The 19,576-nt window shown below is 34.5% G+C and overlaps 1 protein-coding gene across 1 annotated transcript in view; it reads right to left on the bottom strand.

The window, feature by feature from the left end:
• PHF14 (PHD finger protein 14) overlaps positions 1-19,576 on the bottom strand; it is a 157,848-nt gene that overhangs the window by 84,937 nt on the left and 53,335 nt on the right. The window contains exons 14-16 of the mRNA XM_062495253.1: positions 19,326-19,494; positions 7,332-7,382; positions 7,051-7,172 (exon numbers count right to left, since the gene is read on the bottom strand). Coding sequence (XP_062351237.1) covers positions 7,051-7,172; positions 7,332-7,382; positions 19,326-19,494 — 342 coding nt within the window. The remainder of the gene's footprint in view (positions 1-7,050; positions 7,173-7,331; positions 7,383-19,325; positions 19,495-19,576) is intronic.

The raw sequence follows: 19,576 nt of genomic DNA, 5'->3' as shown, positions 1-19,576 counted from the left end.
TAAAAGTTCAATAATAAAAAAATGGCAAAGTACTCTTTGTTAGTGGAAAACAAAGTAACTCTGCAGAAAGATTCTCTTATTTACAAGTGGTTATCTTGCTGTGCATTTCTGAAGTTCATGACACTGGCACAGAAGCTTTTTGGATCAGCATACTTCAAATATCAATACTAAGAACTTTGGACAATTACACTTTTACCTGAGGACTATAAGCTTCAACTGTTCACTAAGCTTCTACAGACTGAAGACCAGTATGAACTTCAAGAAGGTTTGACTGGCAGATCAATAAACAGCCCAGAAAAAGAATGAGAAGAAAAGCTATCAGGGAGTGATCACAGTGCTCTCTCCTATTCACTTGCAAGACAAATACTAACAAACCTCATCAAATATCACAACAATGCTCCAACAGGGTTTTAGAACTTCCATAACACTGAAGAGAGACAAATATCCATCTTTCCTGTATTCTTTCCAGTGTATTAACAGGAAGTGTCATCAAATAACTCCCCCGAAAATCAAATAAATCCTTTTGTGGAGTGTGCAGGGTGAATCATGCTTTGCATGGTTTTGTATCTGCATTTGATCAGAAAGCATGGATAACTTATCATTCAGTTTTGCTCTCGTTTGCAAAATGAAGGCTCAATGCTAAACTTTACAGAAAAATTACATCTGATGGTCCTGTGCATATTTTCTAGCCTGAATTCCTTAACTGTGATATTGAATGGTAACAAGTCTTTTAAACATGGCAATACCTCCAAAATTTCAGTTTTTGGCCACCCCTACACAGACTACCCATAAGGTAGGTCCTTCAAAACTACACAGTATCAAGAAACAAACCAGAGATGGAACATAAAAGCAATACCTGAAGACCTGAGCTTCTATTCTATAGACGGTTTAAATTTCCCTAAGAGTTAAGTAGCAAAACAGTCAAGGAAAAATACCAACATCAATTCACATTTTGCTGTCTCAGTTCAGAAAAATATCAGAAAAGTGTACTAAATAAATCCACTAGGTACCAGGTAAATAGACTGATACCTAATTAACAGAAAACTCAAGGGTCTGCCATGCACTTTTTGTAAATGTTCCAGGAATGAATAGCTTCAGGTAGCTGGATAGCTCAAACCCAAACAAACCCAGCAATCTGCTTCTAGAGAAGCCCTGAATGATGGCAGTACAAGTTTTACTACCAGACCCATGCCTGACTTGTAGACACTTGGCAAGAGAGCTTCACAATGCCTACAGGTCTTTTTTAATGTCTAGCATATGAATTTACAGAAAGTTAAATGCAATGCAAATTCAGTTTGAATAAAGCCCCCTGAAGAAAATGTGCATTTGTTATTATATGTACTATCCTCCTATCTAGAATAATAAAGAAACTGGTAACTCAAGCAACTAGAAAAGTTAACTCACAGAATTAGTCCCTGTAAATTATACAGCAGGAATAAACTACACAACTGAATGCTACAATTTCTTACATTCTCTTAGCTCATTTCAATAAAATAATGCATTTGTAATCCTGTGTAACACATAAGATTGCTGCAAATTGTGGCTACACTAACTAACATTTTACTTGTGATTAATCCCTACATTAGTGGTCCTGAACTTCTGTAAATAACAGGCTTTCAATCACTATGATGGACTGAGAATTTTGTTGCAGTGCATTTAAAGTAATGAATAATTAATGTACTTGTTCTGGAACAAATAAGGGAGAAATCCTTAACTTGAAGTTTGGCATGCCCCTTTGCACAGAAATGTAAGAAATAAAAATGCAAAGATAATCCTATACAAGACAAATACAATTAAGGAAATCAGGTGAGAGACATTTTTGGACAGATGATCTCCAGAGGATTCAAAAGAGACTGTCTAGAACACACTTTCTGTCAAAAGCAGAATTAAAGCTGACCACTGTGTGCAGCTATGCATGCAATTGTCATCCTAAACTTGATACATACATTTGTACCACCAGAACTACAGATGTTGCACACCTTTTAAAGATTTTCAGTTACAGTATGACTGGATGATTCATACTATAGTCAACTTCATAGTTAATTTTCCTCCACAGTTTTTTTGTTTAGTAAATATGACACTGTATGTATTTTCTTCTTTCTCCTTTCTTACTCCTCACCTTCCCTGTCTGTCTTGATACAGTGACTTGTATTTTTAGCACATTAGACTTGCTTGAAAAGTGAGAGAGTATAATGGGAAAAATAAGTACTTTTACATTTAGCTTATTTCCTAGTAAATATATGCATTAAAATAAATACTAGATATATTTTTGATAATTTGCTTTGTAGATTTGCGTTTTTGAATACTTTATAACCAACATTCAAATCTATGTTTTCAACAAATTGTATTCTCTATTATTTCAAATACACGACCTTCATCTTTTTTACCCTCTCTGTAATGCTTAAGTAATAATTTTGCCTCAGCTACTGCAAATCAAATGAAATGGAAAATCCTAACTTAACTGACAATACAGCAGAACAACTCAATGCACAAAACTACAAAGGAATGTACAATATGCTTGCTCTAAATTGTAAGATGAATAAATTAAATGTTTTTCTGAGATTTCTTTAACCTGATTTTGGCCCATGTAAGAACAATACTCAAATCTTTGAGTATCTGAGGATATCTGAGCTTTTCTCAAATTTACTATTGAGATGTCAATTTTATCCAATGCACTACATTCCAAAATACCACCCAAGGATATATTAAAGCAAACAATAGGTAGTGTATTTAATTTTAATAGTAGAAGTTGAAAACTGCATTTATTTTTCAGAAGAGGCCACTTTTGTAGAAGTGAAGTAATTTAAAGTCCTCCCTTGAAAGTTTTTAAACTGAATTAGTTTGTGGAATCTTCTTTTGAAATGTGTTCTGCAAATTAAAATTACTTAAATTCATCTTATTTTTTTATTTTACCAAGCAGATTACACAGTAATACTGTCTGGATAATGCTACAAAATTAAGAGGCAGTTTTCCTTATTACATACTGAGCCACCTGAAAGATACTTCTTTATCCATGTTTCTACTAAATATGATAGTATTTAAATATAAATAGTTGTCTAAAGAGAACTATTGGGGAGCTATTTCTGAAGATCTGCATCAGTGAGTTACAGCCTCATTAAGAAGAAAAAAACAAAACAAGCAAAATAATCAAAACAGGGGTTACTTACGAATAAAGCAATTCCTCTGCAAGAGCTATCATTCTAAGCAATTCATTCAAGATTGTAATTAAGCACTCAGGAAACCTTTTAAATAATCTATATATTAATATAATATATATATATAATATATAATAGTCTAAACTATAGATGACTTCAAAAGATTCACAAAAATTTAAAGAAAAGCATTATATTTAAATGCTTTCTGAAAGAAACAGGAGAGGTCAGCTCTAAAAACAAACGGAACCTTTAAAATTATTTTCTGAGTTTCTCAGAAAATTTACCTTTCACATCAAGTTTTAGAAACTCCCATACTTCAATGTATGTCTTCAATGTCAAGCAAATGTTGCCAATATTTGATTATTGGTTAAGATTGGGCAGTATATTTTTACAGGTACCCTCCGATTTCACAATACTTTAATTTCAAGCACACATTATAGCTATTTTAACTCTTCTCTCTTTTAAAAAGTGCTGTGTCTTCATGTCTACCCCATATCAAACCTATCTGTGTCAAATATAAAATATTTTAAAACCTCCATCTTTTACTATTATTTATCTCAAAACTCAATGACAGTTCATTTGAGTAAAAAGATACTCAAAATCCACATTTTTCTGTAATTACAACTATAGCTTTCTCATTTATTTATAATGACAGTTAGAGATCCAACTTTGCCTCATTTGAGTATATGGTTTCAATTTACTTTTCACTGTTAGATCTGTAAATCTTGACTGTGCCACTTATTATTCTTGTAAAAAGGTAAAATTTGCAGGTTTACTAAGCTCAACAGCATTTACACAGATATGTATAGAATAACTTATAAATTAACTGTAATTTATAAAAAAAAAGCCATCACAAGGGTATCACAAGACTGATCCTTTCCAGTGCACAAAACCACAAAATCTAAACTTTCAGTTCTAGTGCATCCTACTATACTGAAAGAGCCTATCCTTATTATCTGATATCCCCGATTAAATAAGCATTATTTTGATGTGTCTGTAATACATACCTATGGCAAACTATTAGCATAAATAAAAGCAACATGTAAGTTTTAGAAAAAAGCCATTAATTAAAGACAACCTAATTTTTATCCCTATAGTCATTTAGGCATAATTCAGTTAGTAAAACATTATAATTCATCAGAATGAAATATATTTTTAAGGAAAAATCCTTCCATAGTTATTTATTAATTTTAAACCATATGAATAACATGTCAAGTAAAGCCACAGAACATATAACAAATAATCCCTTAGCCATCCAGTGCTACCCAGAAGCACCTAAAAGGGAGGCTAAAAAAACCCCTTCTAATAGTCCCTCAGTAAGAGCTAGTCAAATTATACTTTTTTTGCTCCAGATTAATTGCTGAATAAATTACTATTATAAATTATAAATTTCTGTGGCATTATTTGAAATATGAAAAAATTGCTTATCTTCATGCAATCCTTACTCAGATAGCAACTCTGGAGTGAGGGCCAACAAAATCTGATAAGAACCTACAATTTTTAAAAGCAGATTGTCCAAGTACCACATAACCAGCCCTGTCTGTGGTAATACACAGCAGGAAAAGACAGAAGGCCCTTCAAGATTATTCCTTAAATCTTCTTAAAGTTTCACCACTTGCATACTTCTATTTAACTAAGTGATGAACTTTTATATTCAGGAAAATCTCTTCTATAACATAACCACAAACCCCATTTTCTTAGTTACAGATGGGTTGGAAAGAAGAAAAATTAAATCCAGCAATTTTGGTGAAGACCAAAGATGATAATTAACATCTAAGAAATTCTGGACTAACAGATAGTGTCAAACACACAGATATTGAAAAAATCCTTTGTTTTCCCTCCTTAACATTTCTTGCTTGCAAGGAGTCCTACAGCCTTGCATTTAGAATACTGTTTCTACCACCACAAAGGAGTCCTGCAGGATGGTACAGGGAGGAAAAAGCACAGAGCAGGCAGAGTGTCACTCCTATCACTTTGTGACAATGCAAAAGAAAATAAAACATCTGAAAACTTTCTCTGACATAGCAACACTGTGGATCACTCCCCTACACATCCTAGACTGCAGAGTTAACATAATTTAGAAATTACCAAAAGTTAGCCTCCACAGCTCTTTAGAAGCAGTGGTAATCTAAATGGGATAAAGTTGAATCTATTTATAGGGATTATCTGAAGAAAGTTTTAAATTTAAGTATTTTTCTAATTAATATGGAAAATAAGAAGACTTAAGGAAATATTTTTTAAGAGAATTATGAACAAAGGATTAGAACAAACTCCTCCTATGCAGGAGTACTGTTCAGCTTCTTTCTAATTATGAGGGTGATTTTTAGGAGAACCTGTTGGGTTTTGGCAAGTAATAAATTTATTTTTGGCCCATCTAAATTACTACTAAAATCTTTCCTGTAGTAAACAAGACATAACAGTAACGTCCTACCATTATTCTTTAATTGTAACTTAAATATACTCCTCATGGTATTTTCTCATCTTATCCTTTACATCCTCCAATTTTTAACATTTCTAAAAAAAGCCTGAAGAATAAAACTAATTCCCCACCTTTTTCACAGTAAAACACAGTACATGTTTTACCAGGATTCCTTGCCACAACAAAACAGTCTTCCTGTATCTTTTCATTTCTTGTAAACTATAGGGCTTAAGAAAGCCCTTTATCTTGTCATGGGCAGATAAAAACCTGCTGCCACCAGCCCTCCTGAGTGCAACTGCACGAGCAATCCCTGTAACACCCCCCGTGTTTCACAGTCTGCTTCTGAGCAGGATCTGAGATCACCCAGCAGCAGTAGCCTGTCTATATATGAGTCACACAGTTACTGATGAGCTTGTACAGGCACTCTGCCTCCAATCTGGAAATACAACTACGTTCTGGCACACTACCTTGAAGTTTTACAAACTTCTAGGGTAAATCACATGCTGTGGTTGATGCTGAAATCAGCTGTTCTAAGTATGTACAAGGCATCTGTACCTGTGACATCCTGATTATAAAGCTATGTGTAGCTTACCTACGTTATCAGTGATTCTGACCTTTCTCGTAACTCTGACTCCCAGAAATAAACTAAAATACTTATTCTGAAGTACTCTTCCCAGTTAAAATCAACAATAATATCTCACCTAAAGAGAAGAACTTGTCTAGAAAAATCCTGTCGAAGCATACAGGACCTTTTTAAATCTGAACTTATAAGATCATTTTAATGAAATCTCTGTAGATTCAATTAAAATCCACCTTCTGATTGATAAGGTCCATGATTCTTCTTTCAAGAACTGTGAACAGTTTTTACAGCTTTGCAAGGAGGCTACAATGAGAGCTATAAAATCAAAACCCATAGAAGTTGTGGTCAATGGTAGCTATTTAATAGCAGCTATTCTACACTTTAATTAGATTTCTGCACCTACTAAAACATCATTCAACAGTCTTTTTTCATTTCTGTTTCAGATAAGAAACATGATTATCTAACCCTTTCATGGTCTGCATTAATGAAGGTAGCATTAATACCTTTTTAAAAACAAATTCTTCATAATGCACATTTCAGCTCATAAAATTGTTGATTATTTTAATTTAATTAGTTTTAGGGTGCTCATGTAGCTTTAATATCATTAAAATGTTGGTTTATCTTTCTGACCTGCTCTAAAACATTGACAATTCACTCTGATGAGAGCAAATTAATTCTCTTGTGCTAGAAAAACAGATTATCTTAGTTATTTAAAATATAAATGTTTCTGCCAGATCAATAACTGAATCAAGTGAGTATTTTGGATGTAATGCTACCCTTAAATAAGGGGAGGAAATTTACTGTGTTTTCAAACAGTACATTTTCTTCATTTTAATCATGACAAAGTCATAAAGATGGGACTTTGACTTCTCATAAGGTCAGGGTATCAAACCTACCTGACTAGATTTTCATTGTCTCCAGTGCCTTTGCAGGTAGCACACTCAGTCCTTAAATCCTCTGACTTGGGCTTCTTTTGCAGCACAGACTGTCGTTGCCTTCTTTCTCTGGGAATGCGTTCCTGCCACAGCAGAAGGCAAAAAGAAAGGAAAGGGGGGAAAAGGAGGGAAGGAAAGCAAATATTTTCAATTATTGCATGGAAAGTAACACTTCAGCCCAAAGTTTAATTTTTTTGTGAAACTGTTAAAAAAAACAAACAAACAAAACACTATATTCCAACCTCAGGTTTTTCTTCTTCAGGCACAAAGCTTCGTTTTCGTCCTCTAGTTCTCTAGAAGAGAACATATTTAAAAGTCAGTGTTAGGTAACAGAAGGGTTTCACTATTTTTCTGTTATACCTAACAAGAAAAACATATTGCAGGAAATAAATTAAAGCATTACCTACAGAAACAATGCCAGATAACTACACTAATCAGTATTAGGAAAACAGCTGTACATTATGAATACAGGTCCACAGAACTAGCAAAAAAGTAAATATAAACACTTGAGTATGTTAAGTCTTATTCTCAAAAAGACTGCCACTAGAATTACAAATCTCTTACAGACTTCACAAAAACTTTCCAAAACTAGTAATTTGAAAACTAATATGAACAGCATATTAAAATAAAATCACTAAGCACTAAAATGTGCTCTGTTTATAAGCCAAGTGATAAGATTAAAAAAAAAATTAAAGAACTTCAGCAAAACAGAAACACAAAATGACAGATTTTGAGTAGTAACAAGAATTAAAACTTCCACAGTGAAGTTTAGTATAAATGGTGTAAGGCAAATGCTCATAAAGCTTTTGCATATACCAACACATGATAGCATCTGGTACACAACAGATGCTTCTGATGACTCTGCACAAAAAACTAGAAATTTTTTCAGTATTGCAGTTGGCCAAAAAAAGTATAAAGACATGGACCCCATGGACAAGGGGTATCTATGAACTTTAACAGCCAGCACCAGAGGTTTACAGGTACCTTTTAAGTTACTACATACAACTTGTATGAGTTCAGGTTCAGTCGTGACACTTTATCTTTGAAACAGCAGCATTACTAACCTGCCTGTGTTATATAACTCCCACAAGCTGTCAATATCACTCTTTCCTTCTTCTTTAAAAATGAAAGTGTATTAGAATGGATGTGGAAGGAAATAAGAAACATCAGAGACAACTCCAGTAACCCAAAATGTCTGGTACACAGACACTAATAACACAAATACATACAAAATAATGAAAATGCCTCTTTGCATGGGAGAAAATCACCACATTTGTAAGTAATTTATCATATGATAAAGAAAAGTGCTGCTTACTTTATGTTTTCTTAAAACATTTTGAAGCAGCTGGTGTTCACTTCAAAAAAAGTAAAAAGCAGCTCATCAACAGAATCTTAGACCAGTTTAGAAGCACAAGCAGACATAAATTCAATTCCAAAGATGCTAACAATAAAATGCCTCTCCTGTTTGGGTCCTCTTTGAAGGTGATTTATACTAGCTTCAAATTAAAGACAGTTCTCTATTTTAAACTGTTTTACAGATTTAAATACCATTACACTGCAAAGAAACCTGCCACTTCAACACATCTATACCTTTATACTTATAAAGATTTTGATCTGTGTATATCAATAATATTCTGCTTGGGAAGACTTTCCTGTTTTAGACAAGGTTTAATGCTGCAGTAGCAATGAACGTAGTAGAATAGAAAATGCTAGTCTATTTCACGGCTCTTTAGAATACTTTAATTGCCACTAGGATTCTCTTTCACATTTCCCTAAGGGTGATTTATTAAAAAATGTAAAACATTATCTATCTAATACGTATCAATTTTTACTATACCTTTACTAATTGAGGTGTTCTACATTCTACACACCACACAGTAGCGCCAAAATTTGGAAAATAATTATTTATGACACAAAACTGAATTTATCAATGTAATATTAAAGGTACCAATGCAACATGGGCTACGTATCAACTACATGTTACACAATTCAAGGTCACTGCAAACTAAAACTAGAAAAAAATTTAAAAAGCCAAATCTGATCAGGCACCAGGACACTAACTGCCAATTTTACTACTTTCAGCCTCTGGAATTAATCCTAAGAACATTTACAAACTTTGACAATTTTAAGCTATCGAGGCCCTCCGGAATGCAGCTGTGTAAAGATTATAAAGAACTAGGTATAATGGTGCATGCCAATAAAGGCACTATTAGGGTTTTCACTCTTCATGCTTAAGCAGCAAGACACAAAGAATGTATGCCTTGCACCATCACAGTAATGCTCGCTTGAAAACTGATACATGATTTGGAAATCTAGGTAACAATGACATTATTTTTGACTCTGAACAGAAAGCACTGTAAGTTATTAACTCCATTTTAAGGAATAATGAAACATTTAAACTTCAGCAAAATGAAAATAAACAGTTTATAAATAGTCACTTTTGCCAAGAAAATGTTGGTTTTCACCTGTCTGCTATATACATATATACATATACGACAAGGAATGTCACCTTAAATTGCACTTTCATTGTGCTTTCCTTAGCCTTCTAAACCTTCAAACATACTTGAGTTTATTCAATAATCATTAGAAAACAAACATTAAAATCAGCATCTTTATCACACAATTGTAGGATATTTTAGCAATTTTATTATTTTTCCAAACAGACCTCCATAGCTAAACCTATTTTCAGTGCTTCTGCTGAGATCATTTTACTATTGCCAGCATTCAACATGAAAAATAAGAACAAATCAACAACTGAAAATTTAATATTTTTTTTTTATTTTCAGAGACAGCCCTCCTGCAATCTGACATTTGTAATTTTACATATGCTGTCACTAAAGTTACCTAACAGGTTAACAGAAAATAATCAGGTAAATCTGGATTACTTTGTTCAATATCATTCACTGCTGTTTGTCTCAAAGTACTGTATTTTCAATTGCTTTGAATAATTTCTGTCATTAGCAGGCTAGGAATGAAAACATCAGAGATCATAAATATAAAATACTAGCGCTGCATGTACTGGCCATAAACAATTTAAGATCTGTTATTTAAAAGTAACTAAAGGAACCTTGGCACATTTTACAACTAAGATAAACTTGTTCATATTCAAAACTTATGATGTTAATCCAGCAAAAGATGCCCATAATGATTTTTTTTTAATCAAAATACCTAGAAATTCAATACTACAGATACCTTCAATTGAGGGTTTCCCTGTATCATAAAATGGATCAAGACAATTTTGTGAAATTTGTCCCTGCATTTTCAAAGTATTCAAAAAGTAAGTAGGGAAAGCAAAGTCATGTTATCATCACTCAAGCAAAATCCCAGTCAGTGCCAGTGCTACCCAAACAGCTTTTTTATTTTACTGCAAAAGGTAGAAATGCTGTAAAATCTCTACCATTTGGGATGGATAACTCAGTCCAGATAAAAAAAGAGCAGGTTGTGGATTAGAGAGTTACAACCCACACTTGGCAACTGTGACAAGGTGACACTTCAGACCAAGAATAATAGTTTCAAAAAAAGTACTGAACAATGTAAAGTGGTTCAAAATATGTACCTATAAAATCTTCATCCTGTAGAACTAAAAGATTTCTGTGAAAAAATGTTTCAAATGTTGACATTTAATGACTGGTGACTGGCAAGTCTTTGGTCGTGTCTCATCCTAAGTTCTGTACTTATACAACTTTGGAATTCATTCAGTGGACACTACAGTAAGGGCAAAGTGTGAGATGTGCTCAGACACTTCCTTTACTCGTAAGACTCCAGCCACTGAGCTCTGGAGCCAACGGTATCAGAGTTGAATCACCATTTCAGTTACTACACAGGCAACTGAAGATTTAAAATTAGATGCCTACAGCTAGGGGCTGCTTCTATATAACCTTAACTGCCCCAAAAACTCAACAAACATGCCAAGGTCATAACGAGGGCAGACTCTACTTTTCATTTCATTCCTCTCACAATTATAGCAGTGAAATAATACAAATAAAGGGATGAATTGACACACAACCCAGTTGAGATAATAAAATTTGACCTCCTATTTCACAATGTTTTTATTCCTCCCCTTCTCTAGTGACTTCTTAAACTCTGCTCTATTGCATCCAAACCACATGTCCCAACACATCCTGAAGTTCTCTGCGTGTTCCCCATCTAAAGTGAGAACCTTTCCCATACTCAGACCTCAGACCTCATCTTTCCCATTCAGCTGCTCTAAAAAATACTCCAGCACTTAATTACCTCAGGCATACATAGCTCTCAATCAAATATTGCAGTAATGGGCCTAACAATTACTAATGGCAATGCTTCTATAGTAGTAGGAAAGTGACTAACTTATTTTCATTAGGAAATCAAGTTTAAAGCTATAATTATTTGAAATAAACAGTCCAAAGACTTAGCTGCTGCATCACGAAGAACATAACTTAAACTGAACTGAAAGAGAAAAATGGTACCTTATTTCATTAGCAATACATCCCAAAGTAATCTGAGCAGCCCAAGAAAGGTCAAAGGAATTAAAATTCAGATGCCAACATAAAATAGAATTATTTTTAAACAAGCACAAAAGAAACACTTTGATAAAAAACTTGAAGTTAGCAAAAGATAAAATAGATTAAATTCTTCTTATTAGTCTATTTTAGCATAACATTTTGAGGGGAAAGACACACTTCATCAATTAAACTGTTAATTAAACTCTTTAAAATCCTGTAAAATTATGTTCCTTGGGTAAAGAAACTGAGCTTTTTGATTCAATGAAATCATCAAGATGAAAGCAAGCCATCTTTTCCAAGAGTATCTTATCAAAGGTTTACCCTTCACAGCAGTTTTAATGCCCGTCCTCAGAAAAGAGCAATGCTCTGAATAAATGAAGCCTAAAGATTACCAATGTCCTTTTTTGTCTTCTACTTTAAGGCTTACTGTCCGTGGAGGTTAGAGAACTATCCTACAGTACTAAGCCATACCCCATTTCACTTATTTCTGTTATTTCATTAACTTCTGATACTTCATTTAATAGTTGGAAAAGAGAAAATCCTACCTCTCTTGCTTATTGTTTTAAAAATTCACACAAAACATTGCAAGAGTCCCTAGAGAGAAGCAGTGGTGGGCATCACATGCAAACAGCTATCAAATCTGGAAAGAAAGAGAAGTAGGAAAACACCGAACATTGGATCGTTCCTCTCTTATCTAATTTGTAATGATCTAAGTTGACAGTTAGTACAATATCCCATAAAATATGCAACATTTTGTACTATACAATGCAAGTAATAAAACACAATTAAGAAAGAATGTTAGAGGAAAAAAAAATAGGGGAACTAGAACATACACTTCCATAGCCAAGGGAAAGCAAAAAAATTTATTTCTTTCAGCTATCGTGTTTTGTGTCACACAAGTATCCATCTATGCTGTGCAGAATTCTGCTATTCCAGAGTGTAAACTTGCATGCTGGCATAGGGAATTAAAGGAATCAGGACTTAAATGGCTAAAAACCAGAATACCAACACATTACATTAATAATGAATGATGAAGTCATAAATGATACTATGTGACATATATCAAATGAATGAGGGATAAGAGGTGATGCATGAGAGAAAATGGTGAACTCAAGACACTTTAACAAAATCAGAATATTAAAAATCACCATCCAAAACTGAATGAAAATATGCTAAGGGAAAATGTGATCAACAATGGGTTCAAACCCAATAGTAGAAGAAAGACTGAATTGGGACTCTCCATTTTGAACTTGGAAAAGCTAGAAGTAAATGCTTACACTTTGTATTTTTGTTCATAAGCAACTGGATAACAATATGAAACACACAAAATGACGATTAGATAATGCATTGACTATAAGATTTTGAATACTCTCAGAAAAATAAATTGCATGCGTGAGACAAATGAAAGACATCTGTAAAGAACAAGTAAAGCCTAGGATGAACCCTACAGTCACTGAAAGGAAACAGACTGTTTGCAAAAGGAAACAAAGCAGAAAGCAAAGCTGCAAAGGAAACTAACTGTCTGCCATCACTAACAGATGCAACAAGTTGATATGTTAGCTTCCACGTGGGAAAGCACACTGCTGAATAGGACAGAATAGGTGCCCCTTATGACCCAAAACCACTATGGCTGTCACCAAACCTCACTGTTATGTTTCACTGTTTATGCTTTAAACCAGCTCATCCAAAGACAGAAATAGAAGGCAGAATGCTCCCTTGGAGCACTTTTGCTTTGCCAGTCAGATGAAAAAAAAAAACCCAACATGATTGATCCAGAACTCGTAAACCAACCAAAATGGGAGAGGTGTTTCCCAAAAGTCAGAAGCATATGTTCCTCATGAGCTTTTATCTGAAGTGATCCTACAGGATAACAGTGTATACTGTCACCTGCTTAATTCCTTTTTTTTTCTTCACAAGAAGACACAGAAGAGTTAACAATGTTAACAATACATGGAAAAGAATATGAAATACTGAAAGCAACTTTGGTCAGTGGCAAGGGTTCAAGTCCACTCCACATGAAGTGAACTAGCACAGTTCTGGATTTGATGTCCTGTGTCACAGTTTTTCAGAAGATCAATGGAGCTTTCAAAACATTCCCTGAGAAAGAAAATATAAACGTAGGAGGGGTTAGATTACAATGATATTTAAGAGGCACCTGATTTTCAAAACTACTAGTACTATAGTAATTTCTTTCCTTGCAGAAAGTCTGTAGCAGTTGTTTTGTGTGTGCTGCAATTTTAAGGCAGCAAAATGCTTTGAGTTTTGGAGATCTATAAACTTCACATTTCTTGTCAGAAATAATAGGATATATTGATTCATGTTTCCTAGACAGACCCATGGCTACAGTGACTACTTGAAAAAGATATATAGCTGTCTTTCACACATGCTGAAATGCACAGCAGAGAGGATCACTATAAGATTACACCCACGTTTTAATTCTGGATCCTATCTAAATTCTTCAGACATTTTCATGTGTATAAAGACAAAAAAAAAAAAAAAAGACAAATCAGTGAACATTAGAATGCTATGTAATCATTCTTAACAAAGTCAATGCAGAATTTTGTTACTACAAGAACAGAGGATAACTCTGATATGAAACACAAGCAAAACAGAATACTCTCAGAAAATGAAACTGGGGAAACTTTCACTATACCAAAAAGTGACTTAATGAAATCAGTGCATTATCAATAGTGTATAGAACATAAACCACAAAAGCCTGTGAAAAAAGCCACAACGGTAGAAACTGCTCAGATAATGTGTTCTCTATGCTGTTACACATTAACCATGACCATTTGCCAAAACAGCAATTTTAAATTCATGATGTCATCCACTCCTTATGAAAAGTTAGATTACAAACTTCTTTTGCCAATGAAAAGGTTATGAAAAGGTTATGCAAACCAGTTGCAGAAAAAATTCCTTTTGACTCCCTTGGCTTTGTTAAAAGGCAGAAGAAATGCTCAATTGAAGGCACCACATAGACATAAAATTATTTCAAACAAAGGACTACTATGTAGACACCAGATGGCAGTACAGATCAAAGTGAGTATCTTAAATGGTATATATTGCTACTATTCAAAAAATATCTCCGAAATAATTATTAAATTTTCCAGAAACATGACAGTAATAAAAAGGGAAACTGTCAGACAAAAAGAAACAGCAGTAAATCAAAATATGATTATAAAACAAGTCAACCATGAAGCCTAATTGCAAAGAATTACAATTTTTATCTATTTTTTTAGTTTCCATTGTCTTGAGAACTTTATTTCCTAAAAAATCAAAAATTTTGCAACATTCCTGATGTCAAGCAAAACTATCAGTGAGTCTATCCATTAACTTGTAACTAATGTTCCTCAGGCTCAAACAAGTAACAGAATTTGAGAAAGAGCAGGATTGACTTTATCCTTTTTAACACTAATTTCCTCCAAAGCACATGTTTAGAGAACAGAAACAGAAGCAGGAAGACAAACAGGCCAGAGAGGCTCAATTTTCAGATGTTGTTACAACAACTGATTCTTTCCTGGAAATCTCAGCTTAAGAATACTTATTTGCAGAAGCAATAAATATGCCAGTTACCTTTTCTTACAGAGATACCAGTATTGACACCACTAGAATACCATTAGGAATATGTTCATTTCTCCATGCCTTTGCTGCATGAAAAACAAGTGATCTTTCATCTGCAGGTCTTTTTTTCCTTCTTGCATTCTTAAAAATCAAACCAACCAACTAAAACAATCCTCAAACTCCAAACAAAATAAAACAAAACCAGACCAAACCAAAAAACAAAGAAACAAACAAACAAACAACTCCCCCCCCAACCAAATCAAAACAAAAAAAACCAAAACAAACAAACAAACCCCACAACCAAAATGTAAAACTCTGATACACTGCATTTGCTTCAAGCATCGCGGAAGAGCTAGATATTACTTCACTCCATTCTGAATTTGATAGAAGCCAAAAGAGAGTCCTACATTATCATGCATCCATGTATTTGGCAAGTTGAAATAGTTTATACATTTGTGACATTTGTGATGTCATAGATTCAGTTGAGCTTTTAATTGATGAAGAAAACAAAGTTATTTTAAAATGTTCATTATAATGAAAACCTTAAGTTTCAGAAAGTTGATTGACTACTGATTTTTTTTTCCCCAAGAGCATTTATGTTCAGTTGAGAGCAATTAATATTTAAATTCTGTATGTCAAAACCATAACTAACACAGACTTTTTACTGTTAAACAGAAAAATTACTGTGTGTTCCTCTGAATTATATACAATGCAATTACAGAAAAAAGATTTTCAGGTTTCAAACAGCAAAAATAAGTTTGGTATCAGAGCATCAGAATACTTCATTTACAGGCTTCAACAATTGAGTTCCCAAATTTTTTTTATTTCACCTTTATAACCCTGGGTGGATAGCTGCTTCTCAATAAAAAGGAATAAAACCCGAAATTTTCACAAAAACAAGCCACACAAAAAAACCCTCTAATATGCTCATTAAGAGTACCAAGATCTGACAGCATCTATTGGAAGATGGAATATTCAACAACACAAACACTACTTAACTTACAGTTTAGAAAAGCAAATCTTAAAAAACATATTCAGATTTATAAGAAATATGAGGAAGGTGTTTACAGACATCTGGCTTATGCAATTAGCTATTGATTTCTATTAGCTATTTGCTAATCATCAGCTATTAATTTCTATGAAATTAATTAGCAGCAGAAATAATGATTTGTGATGGTTATAAAAGTGTGAAATTACAAAGATAACAGATTTAAAATAAGCCTATCTTAAAAAGCTATGCACTGAAATGCAAAAAATCTTTCAAAGGTCCCTACATATAGCTTGAAATGTATAAAATCTAAACAATTCATTAAATTCTGTCTGCAAATACAGCCATTATACAACAGAATTAAGTATAAACACCTAATGTTTCATTTACTTATATTAATTTGTCATTTGTACAGACCCTGGCTCCGAGTAAATGTATGGTATGTTTAAGTTTACCCTTGTATATTCACTTACATAGTCTTAGGAAGTTCAAAATCAGAGGTCTTCTTGTAAACCTAAGTTACATTTTAACGTACAATATGAGAGTTGCTGTCTCCAAAACAATGGAGTGCAAATGTCTGGACTTTCTCTGTCTTCCCATTTCTTTGAAAGAGCTGCTCTACAATGCAGAAATGGCATCAGCCCGCTGCATGATGAGGATGGTCAGCTCACAAACAAGAACACAGAAAAGGCAGAGATGTTCAATGCTTTCTTCGCCTCAGTCTTCAACAGCAACAACAGGCTAAAGGAGTCCCAGTGCTCTCAGCTGAAGACCATGGTTGTAAAAATGCCGAATTCCCAGTCAACCCAGAATTTGTGTGGGATTCAATGCTCCAGCTGGATCCCCAAGTCTATGGGGCCTGATGGGATTCATTAGAGAATACTTAACTGCCTGAAGTTGTTACAAAACCTCTTTTGATGATTTTTTAGTGGTCCTGGGAAAACTAAGAGATCCCAGTTGACTGGAAGCTAGCAAATGTTTTCCCAGACTTTAATAAGGGCAAGGAGGACCCTGGAAACTACAGGACTGTCAGTCTCACTTAATGACTGGCAAAATGATGGAGATTATTCTGGCAGATATTGAAAAACTCTTGAAGGACAAAGTCATGATTCAGAGCCATCATAGCTTCATGAGAGGAAAATTCATCTTGTCAAACTTGATTTCCTTACTTTTTAGTGAATGGGCTGACATCAGACTAGTGGGGTTCTTGAGCACTCCATATTAGGCCCAATTCTTCTCAGCATCTTCATAAACCACTTGGACACAGGATTTGAAGATATAGCAAGTAGGTCTGCCAATACTACTAAATTGGGAGGAGCTGCTGACTCCCTCAGAGGCAGAGAGGCCCTGCAGAAGGTCCTAAATGAGACAGCTGGGCAACTGGCACCTGTATCAAGCTTAACAAGGGCAAGGGCCAGAATCTGCACCTGGGACAAGGTGACCCTCAATGTATGGACAACCTGAAGAATGAGAGGCTGGACAGCAATGCCACAGAAAGGGACCTGGGGGTCCTGGTCAGTGGTGAGTTGAACATGGGCCAGCAGTGCCCTGGCAGCCAGGAGGGCCAGCCCTGTCCTGGGGTTCATCAGGCACAGCACTGACAGCTGGGCAAGGGAGGGGATTGTTCTGCTCTGCACTTGTATTATATATTAATGTAACACATGAAGCACCAAATCACCAATGTAGCACCAGTTTAGCACATCGCAGTCAGACTTCTCATTTTGCACAGTAGAACTTTGGCAGTTATTACATGGGCTTTCGAACAAACCAATCTTGTATTCCTACAGATTTCTGAACAATGCCTTCTATTACTCCTTTTTATATTACAACTATGGATCTCTTCCCTGCAATAATTTTAGTTCTCCTTAGTCCCAGAATCATGATTTGCCACACCCTAAGAGCACTACATTAGGTATAAAAAGGGTGAAGAGAAAGGAGAAGAGAAATAGGAGATGAATACAAAGGGGTCAGTAAACAGAACACCAGGTGAGTCTTCTTTCTGTGTGAACAACAGCGTAACAACAGTCCTAGGCAGCTGTAAGTTTCTATGAGCTCTTATGCATAAGGAGGAAGGGCACTTTGCCTCAATGAGGAAAAGAAAGAAGAAGTTTCTCAAAATTTAATTCTGGATTACTCAAACTCCTAATAATTTGAGCTAAATAAATCAGCTTGGCTTGAGTCATTCTTAAAGTCCGAGTCACAGACCAGGAAAGAGAAGCTATTAGGTTAATTAAAGCTGTAGCCCAAAATTAAAACAAACATTTAAGACTGCATCAGAAGAATACTTGTTTAATCCTATCAGTGCACCTTAAGTACGGTATCTGCTAGTACTAGTATAATCATAAAATGTCTAGAAACTTTGTGAAGAAAATAAAGTTGTGCTGCATGAGAGATGAATATTTAGGTTGTAAATTTAGAGATGAACATGTTGTAATATTTCCTGACATTAAGAAATACCTTGGAAGATGAACCACTTGTGTCTGAAGGGATATGGGAACAGAACTCATCCCATAACCTGGACCTAAATGCCCTTCGATATTTTTATATTCTTTTTATAGGTGGTATGACACATCACACATGAAAAGCCTTGCTTTCTGAACAGTTGGAGAGCAAAATTTAAGGAAAAGTGCACAGTGATTAATAAAAACGTACTGCTTTCAAAGGAAGGAAAGATGCTAAATATTTCATCAGTACAGGAGCAAGAGGTTTTGCTTGTCTTCTCAAAATTCTATCGACCATGAATGTTTAAGAAAACATACACTGACTAGCAAGACTAGGAAGTCAAACAAACTGAAATAACAGGGTCTCATGACAGTCACAAAATGTGCAGTCAGTCAACAGGTTGCCTGTACATAATGAAATTACTAATTATTTTACAGCTATAATTCAATATATTTAAATCTACCCTAGTAAGTGTCCTTACTACTACAGTGAACAAGAGCTGTTAAGGCTAAGTTTAAGTGCAAACTGAATTTTTCCTTAAGCTTGTACAGCCCTTCAGTTAAGTACTGTGTTTCCCAGCTTTCTATTTTAGCAAAACAATATTTACCATAACAATAAAGCACTAAAAGGAAAAAATGGAATATATAACAAAACCAGAACATCAATCTAATTTAAATCCCTCAATTTAACACGTCTCCAGTTTAAGTCATCTGAAACAATATTATGAATATGAGCCTCAAAACATCAACTCCATCATTATTTACCGTATTTCTGATTGGAATTTTCTTCGGTTCTGTTGGCACATCCTGAGGAACAAATTTCACTGGTTCCTTAATTTGCCTCCTTGATCTTTTGGTCCCATCTGGTAAGGTTTCCATGGCGATATCAGCCTCCATATCACTGCTACCTGCCTGGTCACACTCTGAGCATTGCCTGCAAAGCAGAAGATTTTCTTTTTTACGACTGCAGTCACAAGAGCAGAAAAAGAAACATATTGAAGTGTTTGTGTTTAAGA

This window comes from Cinclus cinclus, chromosome 1, assembly GCF_963662255.1.
Source record: "Cinclus cinclus chromosome 1, bCinCin1.1, whole genome shotgun sequence".
Classification (NCBI taxonomy): Eukaryota; Metazoa; Chordata; class Aves; order Passeriformes; family Cinclidae; genus Cinclus; species Cinclus cinclus.
This window is presented reverse-complemented; position numbering and strand designations above follow the sequence as displayed.